At 43.5% G+C, this 18508-nt stretch overlaps 1 protein-coding gene across 1 annotated transcript; it reads left to right on the top strand.

Moving 5' to 3' along the window:
* Positions 1-5093: 5093 nt before the first annotated feature.
* On the top strand, positions 5094-14200 carry draxina (dorsal inhibitory axon guidance protein a). Its single transcript, XM_056437897.1, has 6 exons — positions 5094-5550; positions 8098-8306; positions 11387-11507; positions 12003-12095; positions 12777-12866; positions 13244-14200. Exons 1-6 carry the CDS (start codon positions 5094-5096, stop codon positions 13354-13356), a joined length of 1083 nt encoding a protein of 360 aa, XP_056293872.1. The 3' UTR covers positions 13357-14200.
* The last annotated feature ends 4308 nt before the right edge of the window (positions 14201-18508 follow it).

An 18508-nucleotide genomic window follows, 5' to 3' on the forward strand; every position in this document is an offset into this window, starting at 1 on the left:
AAAATAAAATGTAGAATTGATTTTTAGGATTTCATTATCTGTGATGATGCAGGTTCTCGTTCTCTCTTCATGGCTCAGACGTCCATAAACTCCATGTTGCCACCTCGGGAGTTCAGGAGTGAGACGTCGAGACACTTTGCCCTCAACCTTTTATTCATTTGCTGCTTTTTACTCGTTTACTTTTCTGCGCAGTAAATTTCCTCTGACATCACGAGCCTCTTATATAGACACGCCTTAATGGTGGGCCGTAAACTCCAGAGTGTGTGTGTGTGTGTGAGTGTGAGTGTGCGCTCAACACATTTTTATTATTGCATAGTGTTGTTTCTGTTCTTTTTATTTCAGCACCGCCTCGTATCTCCTGCTGCTGTAGCGTCTCGTTGTCATTGGTGATGCGATGATGTCATCGACGTTGAAGCGCAGCATCACTACGCATCTTTATTTATTTATATTTAGTTTAACTTTAATTCATTTGCTAATAGTAATAAAGTCTGATTCGTGTTCGTGCCACAACTAACTACACACCTGTGAAGTTTATCGTTTTCTGCAATAGAATTTAAAATCTTGACTTTTTCTACGACAATTAATATTACCAATAAAAGTAAAAGGTAACAACCACTGAAAAATTATGCTATTTTATTGACGGCTTGAAGGTAACACCCTCTACAAATATTGTTAAAATCCCGACGTCATTGATCACGTTTTTTGCCCCGCCCACTTCAAACCGGTGAGAGGAGTCCGTGGGGAAAATATTCTAAATAATAATAATGTAACATATTTTAATTCTTTCTTCTCAAAGCTCTCTGACCAGCGGCCGTGTCTCGATGTTATATTAACATATATTAATATGTTACATCATAATATCGATCCCCTAACTTTAAATTGCTGTTTACACGTTGCAGCTCAAACGGTGGATTATCCCATTTGGACACGCGGCCACGTGCACGCTCCCACGTGCACGCTCACTGCGTCGTTGTCGGCCGCGTCGTTGTTTATCACACGCTGTGCTTCAAACCCTCGGCGTGCCACCCAGAGAGCTTCATTATCGGCCCGTCCTGTGTCTCCTCTAAAGGACCACCTGTTAGCGCCACATGAAAGTCTGAGATACCCCCCCCCACACACACCTTCTCTCACATGACAGGTCTGTTCAGGCCTTACGCTTGATGGGGTTGACGCTTTGTGTTTCTGTGGGGGGGCGTCACATCTTTCTTTTATGTCGGGGGGGGAATACATTTTTATTTTTCAGAGGCTCGTGTCTCCGCGGCTGCTTTCTGTTGATTCTGGTGCGGACGGGCTGAGACGGGCTCACGGTCGCGTCCCCGTCTTCTCCTTTTGACCTCGCTCACGTTACATGAAGTAGGCTGACCAGACGTCCTCTTTTCCCCGGACATGTCCTCTTTTTGAGACCTAAAAAATGCGTCCGGCAGGGATTCCAAAAACGTCCGGGATTTTGCTTCGTCGGATATTTGTGTTTCTCTGGGTCTTTCACAAACTAGAATTTACCCCTTACAAGTTTTGGAAATGGTATCTCCCTTACGTTCCACCTTCTTTATTATCTCATCGTGAAGGAGTTATGCTTAGGGCACCAACATGGCTAGCGGCAGCACTGACTACCCCCCCACCCCCGTGACGAAGTGTCCTCTTTTTCACAAACTCAAATCTGGTCACCCTACATGAATGTTACTCCCAACATGCATCTCATGATTTATATATCGAGGATTCTGGTTCTAGAACGTTCTCTCGGGAGACTCTGTTTGGTAGTTGTGAAGCTGAGGGCCGGTTAGCTAAGCACAAAAAACTAGCTTGCGTCGGTAACCAGCTCAGTTATTGATGTGTTTGTTTTCTTTGAACAAAAAGAGTATCATGAAGACACTTTGTGGTTTTCATAGCGGGTTATGTGTGGAAATATGTGTCATTGAGTCATTGAGAGAGATATGCATATATAACTAGAACGGGCACTCGGTAGAGCGCATACCTTCGCATATCACAAGATTGGGCATTAGTTGCATGCCAATTGGATAGAAATTGACAGCGATCTGGTAAAAAGAAGATTTTGACCTTTTCATGACCTTGACCTTGACCTTTGACCCGATCAATCCCAAAATCTAATCAAATGGTCCCCGGATAATAACCAATCATCCCACCAAATTTCATGCGATTCGGTTTAATACTTTTTGAGTTATGCGAGTAACACGCATACAAATAAATAAATAAATAAATACACAGTGATCAAAACATAACCTTCCGCATTTTCAATGCGAAGGTAAATATGGGGTTAGCGTTGTTCAGACATGAGGGATTAAAAAACAAACGAACCCGGATGTGTCATGCGATTCTCTTCCGGCTCCTTCAGGAGGTAGACGTCGTCACCTTCGGGTGAGGCCAGGTGAGCCGCTTCCCACCCGTTTCGTTATGCTAAGCTATATGCTAATTAGCTCGAGGCTTCATTCCTTGCTCGTTTTAAGAGAGTCAGATGAGAAGAAGTGTATCAGTGTGTGTGTGTGTCCCACGATGTGAGCCGAGGTGTGGTCGTGGAGACAACCCCTCCTCAGTGACGCTGTGCGTGTGTGTTCTTTGTCTTCATGAATGAAACGACCCTTTTGGCCTCTTGGTCCATCAGCAGCAAACGGACCGATCGTAATCCGGGCTAAACACTTTTGTGTGTGACACGGCCGGTCGCACCCCCCCCCCCAACACACACACACACACACACCTCTCCTGCTGTCGATAAAGGTCTCACCTCAGCAGCCAGCCTCACACTCTTGTTTGCAAACTGCACAGCTGGTCCGACTCCCAGAGGCCAACCGACGCAGGCCGCCTCCAAATCCCTCGGGTGGGGGGGGGAGGATGTGTGTGTGTGTGTGTGTGTGTCTCCATCTCCACCCCACACACACACACACCAGCAGCTCAATACCTCTCCCTCATTGATTTTCTGTACGCTCTGCCGTTTGTATTTGAACACAAAGGAGACGCCATGACGCCGCCGTGTGCGTCTCTGGTGAATCGGAGCGCCTCGACGCGCTAAAGGACCGAACAAAGCAAATCCAATCGAGAAACAACACAGTGACGCATCACATGATGCACCACGAACCAATCAGAACCGCCGTTCCTTTGTGAGCTCTATCAAAATCAACATTAAAACTCGTTTCCATTACAACGTGGCGTCAGTTTGTCTGAGTTCAGAGGTTCTCATCTGAGACAAAAAATAGAAATAAACTGAATTATAAATGACTTTTACTCCGAAACATGTCTTGCATCTTTTCAGAATAGTTAAAAGCGTCGACGTTATTTATATTAAACACCAATTTGCAAGTTGTGCATGTAGTCCTGCAGACATTTAAATCGTTGTGGCTCATGTTGTAATCGCTGTGCAACCAAAGGGCACGTTGGGAATGCAAATTAAAGCTTCAGGTGGCATTAAATCAAAATCTAAATTGTGCCTCGACCGTAACGTAGCTTTGAACGTTCAGATGGGAATTTTAAAAACTTCGTTTTTTATTAACATTGGTTGGAGGAGCCGGGCCTCACAGCACCTCATATTTCAGTCACACCTCACATGCGTTGACTCTCGTAATGAAAGGTGCAGTCGGGGCTCTCTGGAGAACACTGAGCACTGAAGGATGTGAAGCGCTATCTCATAGCGAGCGACAAGTGAAGGCTGGGAAGTGCATTTCTTTATCGGCGAGTCCAGATAAAAGGTTCCCTGGTGAGGCCGAGGGGGGACGCGGGCTGAATTTGTATGACGGCGATGACGACGGAGGATGAATACAGCGGAGGGGATTCAAAACCTCTGTGGATTCACATCGGTCACCTGAGGGGTGGAGTTGAAGGACGTTCGAAGGGCGTTAATTAGTCTGGAGGTTTTCTGTCAGAATTAATGTAAAAATATCCATAAAGCTTCTAATTCTAAAAAGTTTGCGGCTCTGAAAGGCTGAACCTGGGTGGCTTCGAGCTAAATGCTGACGTCAGCATGCTAACATGCTTGGAAAGAGCACACTTATTGCTTTTTGATTAATATACATATATATATATAAATATGTATATCAAATAATTATTTTTATGGATATATATGGATTTTTAAATTTATATATATATATATATATATGTATACAAATATATATATATATATATGGATTTATATATACATAAATCCATACATATATGAATTTATATATATATATATATATGGATTTATAAATATATATAATAATATATGTATGGATTTATAAATATATATATTTATATATGTATATCAAATAATTCTTTTTATACATATATGGATTTTTAAATTTATATATATATATATATATATATGTATATATATATGGATTTATACATAAATCCATACATATATGAATTTATATATATATATATGGATTTATAAATATAATAATATATGTATGGATTTATAAATATATATATTTATATATGTATATCAAATAATTCTTTTTATACATATATGGATTTTTTTATATATATATATATATGTATACAAAATATATATATATGGATTTATATATACATAAATCCATACATATATGAATTTATATATATATATATATGGATTTATAAATATATATAATAATATATGTATGGATTTATAAATATATATATGGATTATATATATATATATATATGTATATATTAATGTCTCCAGCATTGTTTAAGCCATTTATCTTTTGCTTAGTTTCCGTATTATTCCAAGCCAACCGTGATGTTTCCTTTAAACCTTTTTAAACCTTTTCACTTTAAGGTTTTGCCGCAAAATGACTCCCTCAAAAAATCCTAAAATCTTCCCATATTCATGGACTTTCACAAAAGCTCTGGTTGCGTGTTCAGTTTACGGTCAAATAACACAAAGAAATAGTCATAAATTAAATTCATATTTAGCATTTTTCAACTCCTGATTATTATTTCCCCAACCAGTTCACTTCTCAATTATTCCACTCATGCTTCCTGGAAGTAAATCCTTCAGAATCACTTCACTAAGGAGACGATAAACAGTCAGATTGGTTCTTATGATCTACGTAAAGTTGAGGGTGACGCATTGAGACGTGTTTCTTCTCTCCAGCAGGTGGCGCTGTGCCGGTCAGACAATGGCCCTCTCCTGGAGCCTCCTCCTGGCCTTCTCATTGGCCGCCCTGACGTTGTCTCGCGGCGCCGAGCCCGGAGCGCCTCGCGGCAAGAGAAGACAGGCGGGCGGCGGCAACGCCCTGCAGCACCCTCTGCACGGCCTACAGGGCCACCGCTACGGCGGCAGGGGCCGCGGGGGGGGCCAGGGGGGCCTCTACCACAGGGCCCTGCACCCCCTCGCCAGGCCTGAGGATGACGGCACGGGCCTGGAGAGCTTGAGCCCCGTGAGGCTGGAGGCGGGCCCCCCGGGCCGGGACAGGGACAGACATCGGATGAGCATGAAGAGTCCGGCCCAGACCCGGGAGAACCAGCTCCTGGGGACCCGCAAGGGACGAGGACACGGACACCGCAACGGACACGGACACCACTTTGACCAGAGGAGGCCGGGCGGGCGGCGAGACAAGGAGCGCCACAGGAAAGGTGAGCCGACCCGACAGGCTGGACTTTGACCCGCAACTGCAGCGCAGTGGTGGACGAGCAGCACGGCGCCAACGGTGATCCACAGAGCGGTCAGATCCCCTCAGAAGAACCGGGACCAGGGACCTGGGACCAGGGACCAGGGACCAGGGACCAGGGACCAGGAACCAGGGACCAGGAACCAGGAACCAGGGACCAAGGACCTGGGACCAGGAACCAGGGACCTGGGACCAGGAACCAGGAACCAGGGACCAGGGACCAGGAACCAGGGACCTGGGACCAGGGACCAGGGACCAGGGACCAGGGACCAGGGACCAGGAACCAGGGACCAGGAACCAAGGACCAAGGACCTGGGACCTGGGACCAGGGACCAGGGACCAGGGACCAGGGACCTGGGACCAGGGACCAGGGACCAGGGACCTGGGACCAGGGACCAGGGACCAGGGACCAGGGACTAGGGACCAGGAACCAGGGACCAGGGACCAGGGACCAGGGACCAGGGACCAGGACCAGGGACTAGGGACCAGGAACCAGGAACCAGGAACCAGGGACCGGGACCAGGACCAGGACCAGGGACCAGGGACCAGGACCAGGGACCAGGACCAGGGACCAGGGACCAGGGACCAGGGACCAAGGACCAGGGACCAGGGACCAGGGACCAGGGACCAGGAACCAGGAACCAGGGACCAGGGACCAGGGACCAGGGACCAGGGACCAGGGACTAGGGACCAGGGACCAGGGACCAGGGACCAGGGACCAAGGACCAAGGACCAGGGACCAGGGACCAGGGACCAGGAACCAGGGACTAGGGACCAAGGACCTGGGACCAGGGACCAGGGACCAGGGACCAGGGACCAAGGACCAGGGACCAGGGACCAGGGACCAGGGACCAGGGACCAGGGACCAGGGACCAGGGACCAGGGACCAGGAACCAGGGACCAGGAACCAGGGACCAGGAACCAGGGACCAGGGACCAGGGACCAGGAACCAGGAACCAGGGACCAGGAACCAGGGACCAGGGACCAGGGACCAGGGACCAGGGACCAGGGACCAGGGACCTGGGACCAGGGACCAGGAACCAGGGACCAGGGACCAGGGACCAGGGACCAGGGACCAGGAACCAGGGACCTGGGACCAGGAACCAGGGACCAGGGACCAGGGACCAGGAACCAGGGACCTGGGACCAGGGACCAGGGACCTGGGACCAGGAACCAGGGACCAGGGACCAGGAACCAGGGACCAGGAACCAGGAACCAGGGACCAGGGACCAGGAACCAGGGACCAGGAACCAGGGACCAGGGACCAGGGACCAGGAACCAGGGACCTGGGACCTGGGACCAGGAACCAGGGACCAGGGACCAGGGACCAGGAACCAGGGACCAGGAACCAGGGACCAGGAACCAGGGACCAGGGACCAGGAACCAGGGACCTGGGACCAGGAACCAGGGACCAGGAACCAGGGACCTGGGACCAGGGACCAGGGACCAGGAACCAGGGACCTGGGACCAGGGACCAGGGACCAGGAACCAGGAACCAGGGACCTGGGACCTGGAACCAGGGACCTGGGACCAGGGACCAGGGACCTGGGATCAGCTGCTGACTGATTATCAATCAGTCAGAGCAGCTGACTGATTATCAACCAGCCAGCAGCCGATCCCAGGGACCAGGGACCAGGGACCTGGGATCAGGGACCAGGGGCCAGGGACCTGGGACTTGGTCTCTGAAGAAGAAGAAAGATTAAAATGTCTTTATTCTCACACGTGGGTCCCGCGGTCCACCGGTCCATGTCGGTGTCGCCTCAGGCAAGACTCTGAATATTCCAGATTGCCCCCGCGGGGGGAACGGGTGTGAATGAGAAGATCTGATGGCAGGTGGCTCCTTGCATGGTGCCCCCCCCCCCAACACACACACACACACACCGTCATCAGGGTGGATGACAGGAAGTGGTAAAGCGCTCTGAGTGGTGGGATGACTAGAAAAAGCTCCCTTTGGAAAATCCAACCCAAATGTTCATTTATTGGCGGTTCCTATCATAGATTTAATAAATTATTGTATTTTACTAAATGAACCTTTCTGTGAGCTGGTTTTAGGGAGGAAAGTTACTTTTTTTGGTCTTGTTTGGGGGAACTCGTCATTTAATTGGCCATACAGAGTCGTCCAGCGCCGTTAACTCCTCTTACTAGTTTAGTTCCATTCAACCTTTTAACAATAAATGTACGTAAACCGGTTCCACGTTAGAATGTTTATCGTATATTCTCCCCAAAATATACCGGAACACACACATCTGAGGCTAACTAACGTCTTGAGGAGATGTAGTTTGGATACCGTGTTGAGATTTAAAATCATAAATGCCCAGGATGTCGTCACGAGGCAGCGGGCCCTCCTGACCCCCGGTCCTCTCGAGCGCTGCCGTACGAGGCCACGGGGTCAAAGGTCAAGACTCATTGTTCCAGGACGCACCATTGAACGTGTCCTGCATGACGAGTATCTCAGCGTCTCTTTAGCAATGAAGGGAAATATTTATTTGCGATGCCGTGTTTTCTCCTCCAGGGTTTCTTCCGGAGCTCAGCTCCGCGTTTAAGGACAGGGATTTGTTCGAGGACCCTCCCTCCGTCGTCGCCTCCTCCTCCCTCGGCATGACCCCGCCCGACGACACCCCCTCCCCCATCTCCGCCGCCTTCGGCTCCGGCTCCTCCATGGTTACCACGGTGATGAACGAGCGTCCCCCAACGCTGCCCCCGGCCTCCACCAAACCCCAGGTAACCCCCGGGCGGATGTCTGTCGTGTTGCGGTTCCGAGGGTGTGTGTGTGTGTGTGTGTGGGGGGGGAATAGAGGGAACACGGGCCGCGGAAAAACCTCGTAGCTCATCTCGGAAATGACGCGCGAGAAACGTCCTCCGGCTGCTCGTCACGGGCGATGCGCACACGCGGCGTTCAGAAGGCGTTTACAGATTCATGGCTAGTTTCTGGAAGACAGTCCAGATGTTGCTGGGAAATTTTCATTTACGGAAAAAGAAAACCCCGAACACCCCGGACTTGAGTTTTGATTCTCGGGTTGTTGTTGTTGATCACAGTGATGATGTCATCCGGCTCCCAGAACCAAGACGGCAGTCGCTTCCCCCGAAAGAAACGTCTTCGACCGAGACTTCAATCCAGAGATTTGGGATAAACTTTTCAGATATCGTACCACCTCAACTCAAACGTCCAAAAAGGCTTTTTAATTACCTTCGCATTGAAAATGCGGAAGGTTATGTTTTGATCGCCATGTATTTATTTATTTATTTATGTATTTATTTATTTGTATGCGTGTTACTCGTATAACTCAAAAAGTATTAAACCGAATCGCATAAAATTTGATAGGATGATTGGTTGTTATCCGGGGACCATTTGCTTAGATTTTGGAATCGATCAGGTCAAAGGTCAAGGTCAAAGTCATGAAAAGGTCAAAATCTTATTTTTACCATAGCTCGGTCAATTTTTATCCAATTGGCATGCAACTAATGCCCAAATGTTCATAATTCAATGCCCAATCTTATACGTATATATATAAATATATACGTGATATGCGAAGGTATGCGCTCTACCGAGTGCCCGTTCTAATTTCCATTAGTACAGAAAACAGAATAAATATTATCTTTAAAAAAAAAAATTGTATCCAGTGATGCAACGAAAGGTAAAGTACATTAACTCAAGTACTGTCCACTTCAGAGATACTTTGCATGAGTATTTTCTATTTCATGCATGATTATACTTTAAAAACAAGACGTTCTTTAAGTATAATCATCCCACAAGATGCGGGAGTGATATACGAACATCGCATCCAGATTTTAAACAGCTAGTTGAAGTTTTTAAAGATGTCTGTGCGATGGATGCTGCCTCTGCTGAGGGCCCAGGAGTCTGTGAGCGTATCGTTACCATAACAACGGTCAAATATTGTTGGACCACGAAAGAAAGAAAAAGCATTTTTTTGAATAATTGCTCCGGCTTTGCGGCTTTAATTAATGTTCGATCGTCTTTAATGAGCGGCCGCACACGTGCAGAGAGCCGCCCGCTGTGACTGTAGCTGGTGTTTCCATAATGGGGGGGAAACCAGTATGGATCCGTCTCCATCAACTCTCTGATCCTTCTCTTCTTTCTTTTTGATGGATGTCTTTCACGGAGCGGTTTATCTTGACGTCCTGCCGACTTCGTCGCGCCGCCTAACATCTCCATCCTTCCTGTGTGTGTGTGTGTGTGTGTGTGACGGGTTTATGGCTTTTACTGCAGTTATTGCAATATTGAGTTATATGCACAAAGAATCCACGGGGGAGTTTTGTTTTATTGCTGCGTCATCGAATGTTTTACTCGGGTAGAATATTTTTAATTGATGAAACTCTTACTTTTATATGTATTTATGGATCGATCCAAAAAGGTCTTCTGCGGCGGACTTTAACTATTCAGGGAGGAAGCAGGAAATAAACTTTTCTTCTTCTTTTGGTAAAACTACACTCGAGAAAAATATATACAAAACTGAGAGAAGTTCAGAGACGATGGAAAAGATCATTTTGTGTTAATCTCCCTTTATTCGTGATGTGATGTCCAGTGTGGTCTGAATAGATGGACAGATGTATGGATAGATAGATAGATAGATGGATGGATAGATAGATGGATGGACGGATGGATGGATGGATGCATAGATGGATGGATAGATAGATAAATAGATAGATGGATAGATGGATAGATAGATGGATGGATAGATAGATGGATGGATGGATGGATAGATGGATAGATGGATAGATAGATGGATAGATGGATAGATAGATGGATGGATGGATGGATAGATGGATAGATAGATAGATAGATAGATAGATGGATAGATGGATGGATGGATAGATGGATAGATGGATAGATGGATAGATGGATGGATGGATAGATAGATAGATAGATGGATCGATGGATAGATGGATGGATAGATAGATAGATAGATGGATAGATAGATGGATGGATGGATGGATGGATGGATAGATAGATATATGGATGTATGGATAGATAGATAGATATATGGATGGATGGATAGATGGATATATAGATATATAGATGTATAGACAGATAGATATATAGATAGATGGATGGATGGATGGATAGATAGATGGATAGATGGATCGATAGATATATAGATGTATAGATAGATGGATAGATGGATGATGGACTGAAACCCGCGATAAAACCAGGACCAATAACACGCCTGCAGCTCTGCAATGCTCAAATATAAGCAGAAGAGAAGAATAAAGAAATACTCTGAGAAACCTTGATTTTAAAAGTATCTTCCACGAACAACGTCCTGAAACCAAACTGTGTTCAACATTTCAGACATTTGAACTAAAGTACAGGGACGATAAATAATATAATAATAATAAAATGTCCAAGTCATTTCTCTGTGACCAATGGATTGGGTTTTAAAGCTGTGGCCTGTGTGTGGGCGTGTTATGAATCAATGAGGCTTTAGTGCATCACAGGTGTGTGTGTGTGTGTGTGTGTGTGTGTGTGATGTTTACCTGCAGTACTGATGGAAAACACAGCCAACCATCAAGGCCGCAGTCGTCCACCGCTGCTGAACATTCCTCTGAGGAGGCAGAATTGATCTCTCATGTTTTCTTGTGTGCTGAACATTCAAAGATCAGCTTTTCATAAACATTTCATGTTCTGATCACAGTCGTCCTCGAGTCCAGAGACGAAGCAGATGTTTCACGGCACGCTGAAACTAATCGAAGATGAGATTAAGATTATGCCGTTTTCTGAGATTAGAACCAGAGGGTTAAATAAAATCAGTGGGTTTCAAGTTCCGCTTGTTTTTATTCAGAAGTCCGGAAGAGGAAAGGGACAAGGAGACGTGATGCCCACGCTGGACATGGCGCTGTTCGACTGGACCGACTACGAGGACATGAAACCCGTGGACGCCTGGCCGTCCTCCAGGAAGAAAGGTTAGAGATTACAAAAGACGCTGATTTAAAAAATGAAATATACTGTATTAAACGTCCAAAAAAGAACAAATCAGCGGAGGATGCTGGGAATGTTGTTCGTTTTTGTGGGTGTTTAGTCAAAAAACAAGAATAGTGGACGGCTTGACCTCTTGCTGGTGGATGAAATGGGGATAAAACGTATAATGTTTGCATGATTCACTCATTGTCACACAAATAAACTTTTTTTGTTTTGTTCCTCCGATAAACGCATGAATAGCCTTTATTAAAAAAAAGGTTCTCCGAGCAGACAACCGAGTTATTATCCTCCCTTCATTCATGTGAATGAGCCTGAGAACCGGGCTGGGAGGCGGGGCTTAAGGGAGCGCTCGCTCGCTTACTCCCATTGGCCGATGGGAGATCTGCGTATGATCCGGGTGATTTTATACTGAATCCCGGGATTACCAAAGTCATCACAGGAGTCATCATGCCTGCTCCATCTTGTTCCTCCTCCTGCAGACAAGAGGCGGAGTAAGAACCTCAGCAGTGGCAACGTGACGGTGGACGCCGACGCCATCGAGCCGTGTGACCACCACCTGGACTGCCTCCCCGGTCAGTGGACACGTGGACGCCAAGAATGAAGTGTTAAACTTAAACTTGACTTAAACGTGCATTCTCTCTACTGGCCACCAGGGGGCGACTCCTCTTGTTGTATAGAAGTATACACTTCGTGTGTTAAAGCTGCCTTCTCTCTACTGACCACTAGGGGGCGACTCCTCTGGCTGTATAGAAGTCTATGCTTTATGGGTTAAAGCTGCATTCTCTCTACTGACCACCAGGGGGCAACTCCTCCGGTTGTATAGAAGTCTATGCTTCATGTGTGAAAGCTGCATTCTCTCTACTGACCACCGGGGGACGGCTCCTCTGTTTGGACAAAGAAGTCCAATTGCATAGAAGTCGATGAGAAAAGGACTCTACTTAATGTGTTCCCTCGGTAAACATTGTAAACATGAGTTTATGGTCTGTATTTTGAGTTAGCTTCACAACCAAACAACCTCACAGTAATTTGTGGGGATTTCAAACTCATCCTGATTGGTTAATAAATGTTCATGTGACATCCTGAATGACCTCACGTCTCACAGCGAGAAGTCTTTTCAGAGCCTTCGGGATGAAACATTTAAAATGCTAATTTCTCGCAGACTTCGTTGTCACTTAAAGAGCGACTTAAATCCTGAAAGTCATTTTCTTTCTCGTGAGCTCGGGTGTTTTTGTGTTTTTGTTTCCCCGTCTCAGGGTCCTGTTGTGACCTGAGACAACACGAGTGTCAACCTCACAACAGAGGCCTCAACAACAAGTGCTACGACGACTGCATGTGTGAGGAAGGTGAGTGACGAAGAGCGTGCTCACGTGACCCGGAAGAAACCAAGTGTGTGTGTGGGGTGGTCAGCTGACTTAAATACTGTGTGGTGTATTAAACTGCACTATAGATGACCCTTTGTCACAGTAACAACAACAACAACAACAACAACATCACAGATGTTTTAAGTAAAATTCATCTTTTATATGCAAAGTTACATCCCAAATTGCTTTATATGTTTTTGAACCTTTTAAAAGAAGAAAGATCGGTATTTGAAAATATTTAAATGGACAAATACAGCCGTGTTTTGTAAGCAATCGTTAAAATAAAATAAAAAAATCAACAAAGTGTTCCTTCTGTTTATTTTGTTTTTTTCACCTCGTGGTTCCTTGTCGTCTTTCAGGGTTTCGCTGCTACGCCAAATTCCACCGGAAGCGACGCGTGACCCGGCGGAGGGGCCGCTGCGTGGTGCCGGAGACGGTCAGCAGTGACCAGGGAGGCTTCATCACTATCTGAGGAGGAGGAGGAGGAGGAGGAGGAGGAGGAGAATATTAAAGAAGAAAAAGGAAGAGAAATAAAAGGAAGAGGATGACAAGGAAGAAGAAAAATGTAGTGGAAGAAGAAGAACAAGAGTGGAGTGGAGAGGAGGAGGAGGAGGAGGAGGAAGTGTCTCCACGACATCTCCGTGCAGCCATGACATCACATGACGCCGCTACCATGACGACGCTCGGTGCTGAAAGCTGCTGCTTTTGTAACCTCCATCCCACAATGTCAAACCGTTGCATTGTGGGAGGAGCCTCACACGCCCCCTTTTTAAGCACTTCTCTCCACCGGGTCGATTTCCCTCCAGCGGGAGTGTTTCTAAACTCTCAGCGACCTCCGTGACCCCCGTGTTCTGTCTGTTTCTGAATGAGTATAAAAGATCCACGTCGCCTCAGTGTTGGTGTCTGTTGGTTTCATTCCGAGCTGAAGATGACGTGATGTTTTGTTTTTGTTCCGTTGTGCAGCTGGTCGTCTCCGTGCACCGCTCCGACTCGACGCTCACGGATCGTGTTCCCGTGTCGACGAGGAGCTCTCAGGAGCTCCGGGTCTTTGAAGCTGTCGTTCTTTATGAAATGACGTAAATGGTGGAAATGATCCGTAGATGTCTTTGATCTAGTCGGCCGTGTTGTAAATATAAATAATAAGAATGTGTTTTTCCTGCAGCGTTTTGTTAACTCACTTCTCTTATTGAAGCGATAAACTCAGCAGCTTGTTTGACCCGTTACAACATGTGTGTTTAATTTATTCTGTACTTTAACACAGTTGTTCAGATATCGTCTCTTTTTGTTGGTTTTCATGATTAAACTCTTCCTAGGATCATCTGTGTGGTGTGAAGCTTCCTATACTCACATTGGGACTCATCTATTTCAGGGATTAATATTTATTATTAATGGGGCTTTGAATCAGTAACTTTCACAGATCATTTAGTGTCAAAATATTTTTTTAAATAGTTTTAAATGTGTCTAAACTACTTATAAGTTACATATAAAGACACATTATCCTATTATAAAACATATATCAGAATATCAGAAAATACATTTCTAAATACACGATGGCCAGACGATGGAAGAAGCACCAACATCAGCGAAATGTACACTACCGTTCAAAAGTTTGGGATCACTTAGAAATGACTTTATTTTTCAAAGAAAAGCACTGTTTTTTCAATAAAGATAACATTAAATTAATCAGAAATACACTCTCTACATTGTTAATGTGGTAAATGACTATTCTAGGTGGAAACGTCTGGTTTCTAATGAAATATCTCCAGAGGTGTATAGAGGCCCATTTCCATCAACGATCACTCCAGTGTTCTAATGGTACATTGTGTTTGCTAATCGCCTTAGAAGACTAATGTCTGATTAGAAAACCCGTGCAATTATGTTAGCACAGCTGAAAACAGTTATGCTGGTGATATAAGCTATACAACTGGCCTTCCTTTGAGCTTGAAGTTTGTCGAACAAAATTAATATTTCAAATATTAATCATTATTTCTAACCTTGTCAATGTCTTGACTATATTTTATATTCATTTGATAAATAAAAGTGTGATTTTTCATGGAAGACACAAAATTGTCTGGGTGATCCCAAATTTTTGAACGGTAGTGTATATATATATATTAGATTGTTAACACTATTTTAACAATGTGAAAGCAGCTCAATGTGAAACTAGCTTTAACTACTTTATAGAGTCCAATGGTTCTCAACCTTTGGGGTCACAATATAGTGAATTGTTATTAAAAATATATAGTGCATGAAATAAATACACTACATGGGATAAATATATATATATATGTAAATATATGTATATATCCTATATATACTTTCTCTCTCTATCTCGCTCTCTGTCTCTCTCTCTCTATAAATATATATATATGTAAATATATATATATATCCTATATATACTTTCTCTCTCCCTATATATACATATATATATATGTAAATATATATATATATATATAAATATCCTATATATACTTTTTCTATATATATATATATATAGAGAGAGAGATGTAGTATGGACAGTTGTATATATATATATATACTGGTTGTAAGAACATAGCCTGTGTGGTGCATGTACAGTCGTGTGGCAGTAGTAAATATAAGCACGATGGCGACACGTTTGATGTCTCGTTTCCTTTGGGAAAAGGGAAACTCTTCTCTGAGAGGCTTCTGCTGTCCCTCAGAGCTCTTCCTCACACTCCTCCTCCTCCTCCTCCGGAAGACGAGGATCTTTAAAGCTCGTTTCCTCCAAACCCGAAACCGTGTCAGAACCTTTCACCGCCGAGCTCACGACACATTAGGGCGAGCGACACAACTCGGATCCCAACACACCAGCTCTCTCTCTCTCTCTCCCCCATAGACATCTATCACCATTTGATTAGATGGAGAGAGTAACACTTCGTTTGTCCCCCCCCCCCCCCCCTCGTGGGACGGGTCGGGCTGATTTACGGCTGCACGGTAAAAGCAGCCGTGATGTATTTTCAAGTCGCCTCTGCAACATAAAGCCGAGTGATCGATCACACACAGCGAGAGCTGCACAGCCTCCTCTCCTTTTCTTTAGGATGTCTTCAAGTCTTTAATTACCTACGTTTTCTATCTTCGCCCCAAACTCGGCACGTCCAGATTCGGCGTCACGCAGCACGTCCAAATTCTGATTTTGCGTCATGAGTTTATTTGTCTCCCTCTGATGGTTCAACACGTCACACATATTAACCAGCATCTCACACAGTGGTTAAATGGAGGCTTTCACACTTCAATCAGAGTCTTGAGTCGTGGGGGGTCAGAGGTCATGAGGAGGTCAGGGGTCACACTGGAGAACAGCAGTGCGGGAGCCATCTGCTCAAAGCTGGAGGCCCCACGATGGATCATCTCCTTTCCTGTGTCAGGAGCGTGAATTAGGCAAGCGGGCCGTCTGCTGCCGTCAGCCACTGTGAATCATGGAGAGGTCAAAGGTCAAGTGAGCTTGAGAAACGTCTTCTGCAGAATCCAGAAGTGACAAATATTCATCTATTTGACTCAGACTAAAGGAACAGAAACACATGTTACATTATTACAATTTGGGTTTTATTTTCCTATCATTTCATCATTGAGTATATATATATAGATATAGATATATATAGATATAGATATACAGGACTGTCTCAGAAAATTAGAATATTGTGATAAAGTTCTTTATTTTCTGTAATGCAATTAAAAAAACAAAAATGTCATGCATTCTGGATTCATTACAAATCAACTGAAATATTGTAAGCCTTTTATTCTTTTAATATTGCTGATTATGGCTTACAGCTTAAGAAAACTCTAAAATCCTATCTCATAAAATTTTAATATTTCCTCAGACCAAGTAAAAAAAAAGATTTATAACAGCTGAGTGTTTGTCAAGGCTCAGGAAACCCTTGCAGGTGTTTCGAGTTAATTAGACAATTCAAGTGATTTGTTTAATACCCTACTAGTATACTTTTTCATGATATTCTAATATTTAGAGATAGGATATTTGAGTTTTCTTAAGCTGTAAGCCATAATCAGCAATAAATCAGAATAAAAGGCTTGCAATATTTCAGTTGATTTGTAATGAATCCAGAATGCATGACATTTTTGTTTATTTAATTGCATTACAGAAAATAAAGAACTTCATCACAATATTCTAATTTTCTGAGACAGTCCTGTATATACATACACAGTATATATTCACATACTATATTTATTGTAAACATTTATTTAATCATCATTGAGTATATATATATACAGTATATATATGTATATATATTTTACTATCCACATCAGGATAGTAATATATATATATATATATATATATATGTATATATATACATATTTATATATATATGTATACATACATATATATTTTACTATCCACATGAGAATAGTAATATATATATATATATATATGTATATATATTTTACTATCCACGTCAGTATAGTAATATATATATATATATATATATATATATGTAAACATACATATATATTTTACTATCCACATGAGAATAGTAATATATATATATACATATATATATATATATATATTACTATCCTCATCAGGATAGTAAAAGAGAGTATCTCACTTTATTTGATTTTACTTTACTGGCACGAGACAAAAAAATGAGAGCAGGAGGTCACGAACAATCAATCGGAACCTGAAGGCATCGTCTGGGGATCATGGATCCATATATTTAATGGTAAACTGAGCAGTAGTTAAAATAGACAAAGTATGTGGAACCAATATCTGTTTCCAAATGTCACAAACAAGCCGAGTAAACACTGCGGAGCATCGGTGGGGAACATTTACTCTGATCAATAAGCATTTACTGATAGAACCAAACTCTTACTTGGAATCCATCGGGGACTTCTTTCTGTCCACAAGTGAGGCGGTTGTCTTAGTTACGGCGATGCGCCACGGACACATAGTGGCCACATGGTGGAATTACAACTGATTTGCTAAAAATAAATGAAAAAATACTTATTTTTTTCTCAAAAGACTCAGCAGATAATACATGTTATTGTTATATTTGTAAAAAATAATTAGGTAAATCGCCATCCCATTGCCGTTATTTAAATAATTGGTTCCTAAAAGTTTAGAAATGCACTAAAAGTCAATCTGAGAAGACAGTTTTCGCAATTATATCAGTTATAAAACAATATATCTCAGCTGATAATAAACAAACAATTGATTCCCCATCTCCTGATGGTAGGTCAGGGTTTGGATTGTTTTTGGGAAATATGTTTTAGCAAGTTTTGGATTAGAATTTACGTTTTGATTATGACCGGTTGAGATGTTGATCACACAGACACCGCCTACATTGACTAACCGGATGTTGCTCAATCATCTATTGCAGCCGTTGCCCCAAAACATAGTTTATTTGTAAAAAATAAAAAATAAATAGTTTGGATTTACTGTAACTTTTTTTACCCTCCTGTTACCTTTACATTTACTAACATATTTTACCCTCGGGGTCAATTTGACACCAGTAATTAAAACCTCCAGAAAATTATTAGAATTAATATTGTTTCCCAAGTTTAAGTGTGAAGTACTTTATGTTTGTTTGTTGACGACCTAAATAGCCCTTTAGACATATAAAAAAGTTGATATTTCTTATATGTTTGACACA

The sequence above is a fragment of the Pseudoliparis swirei genome, chromosome 18 (assembly GCF_029220125.1).
Source record: "Pseudoliparis swirei isolate HS2019 ecotype Mariana Trench chromosome 18, NWPU_hadal_v1, whole genome shotgun sequence".
Taxonomy (NCBI): domain Eukaryota; kingdom Metazoa; phylum Chordata; class Actinopteri; order Perciformes; family Liparidae; genus Pseudoliparis; species Pseudoliparis swirei.

Bases quoted from the DNA above. Each gene is read 5' to 3' on its own strand.
- draxina (XM_056437897.1), top strand. From the start codon at position 5,094: ATGGCCCTCTCCTGGAGCCTCCTCCTGGCCTTCTCATTGGCCGCCCTG. The intron at 5,551-8,097 runs GTGAGCCGACCC...TTTCTCCTCCAG, and splicing joins CAAGGAGCGCCACAGGAAAG to GGTTTCTTCCGGAGCTCAGC. The intron at 12,867-13,243 runs GTGAGTGACGAA...GTCGTCTTTCAG, and splicing joins CGACTGCATGTGTGAGGAAG to GGTTTCGCTGCTACGCCAAA.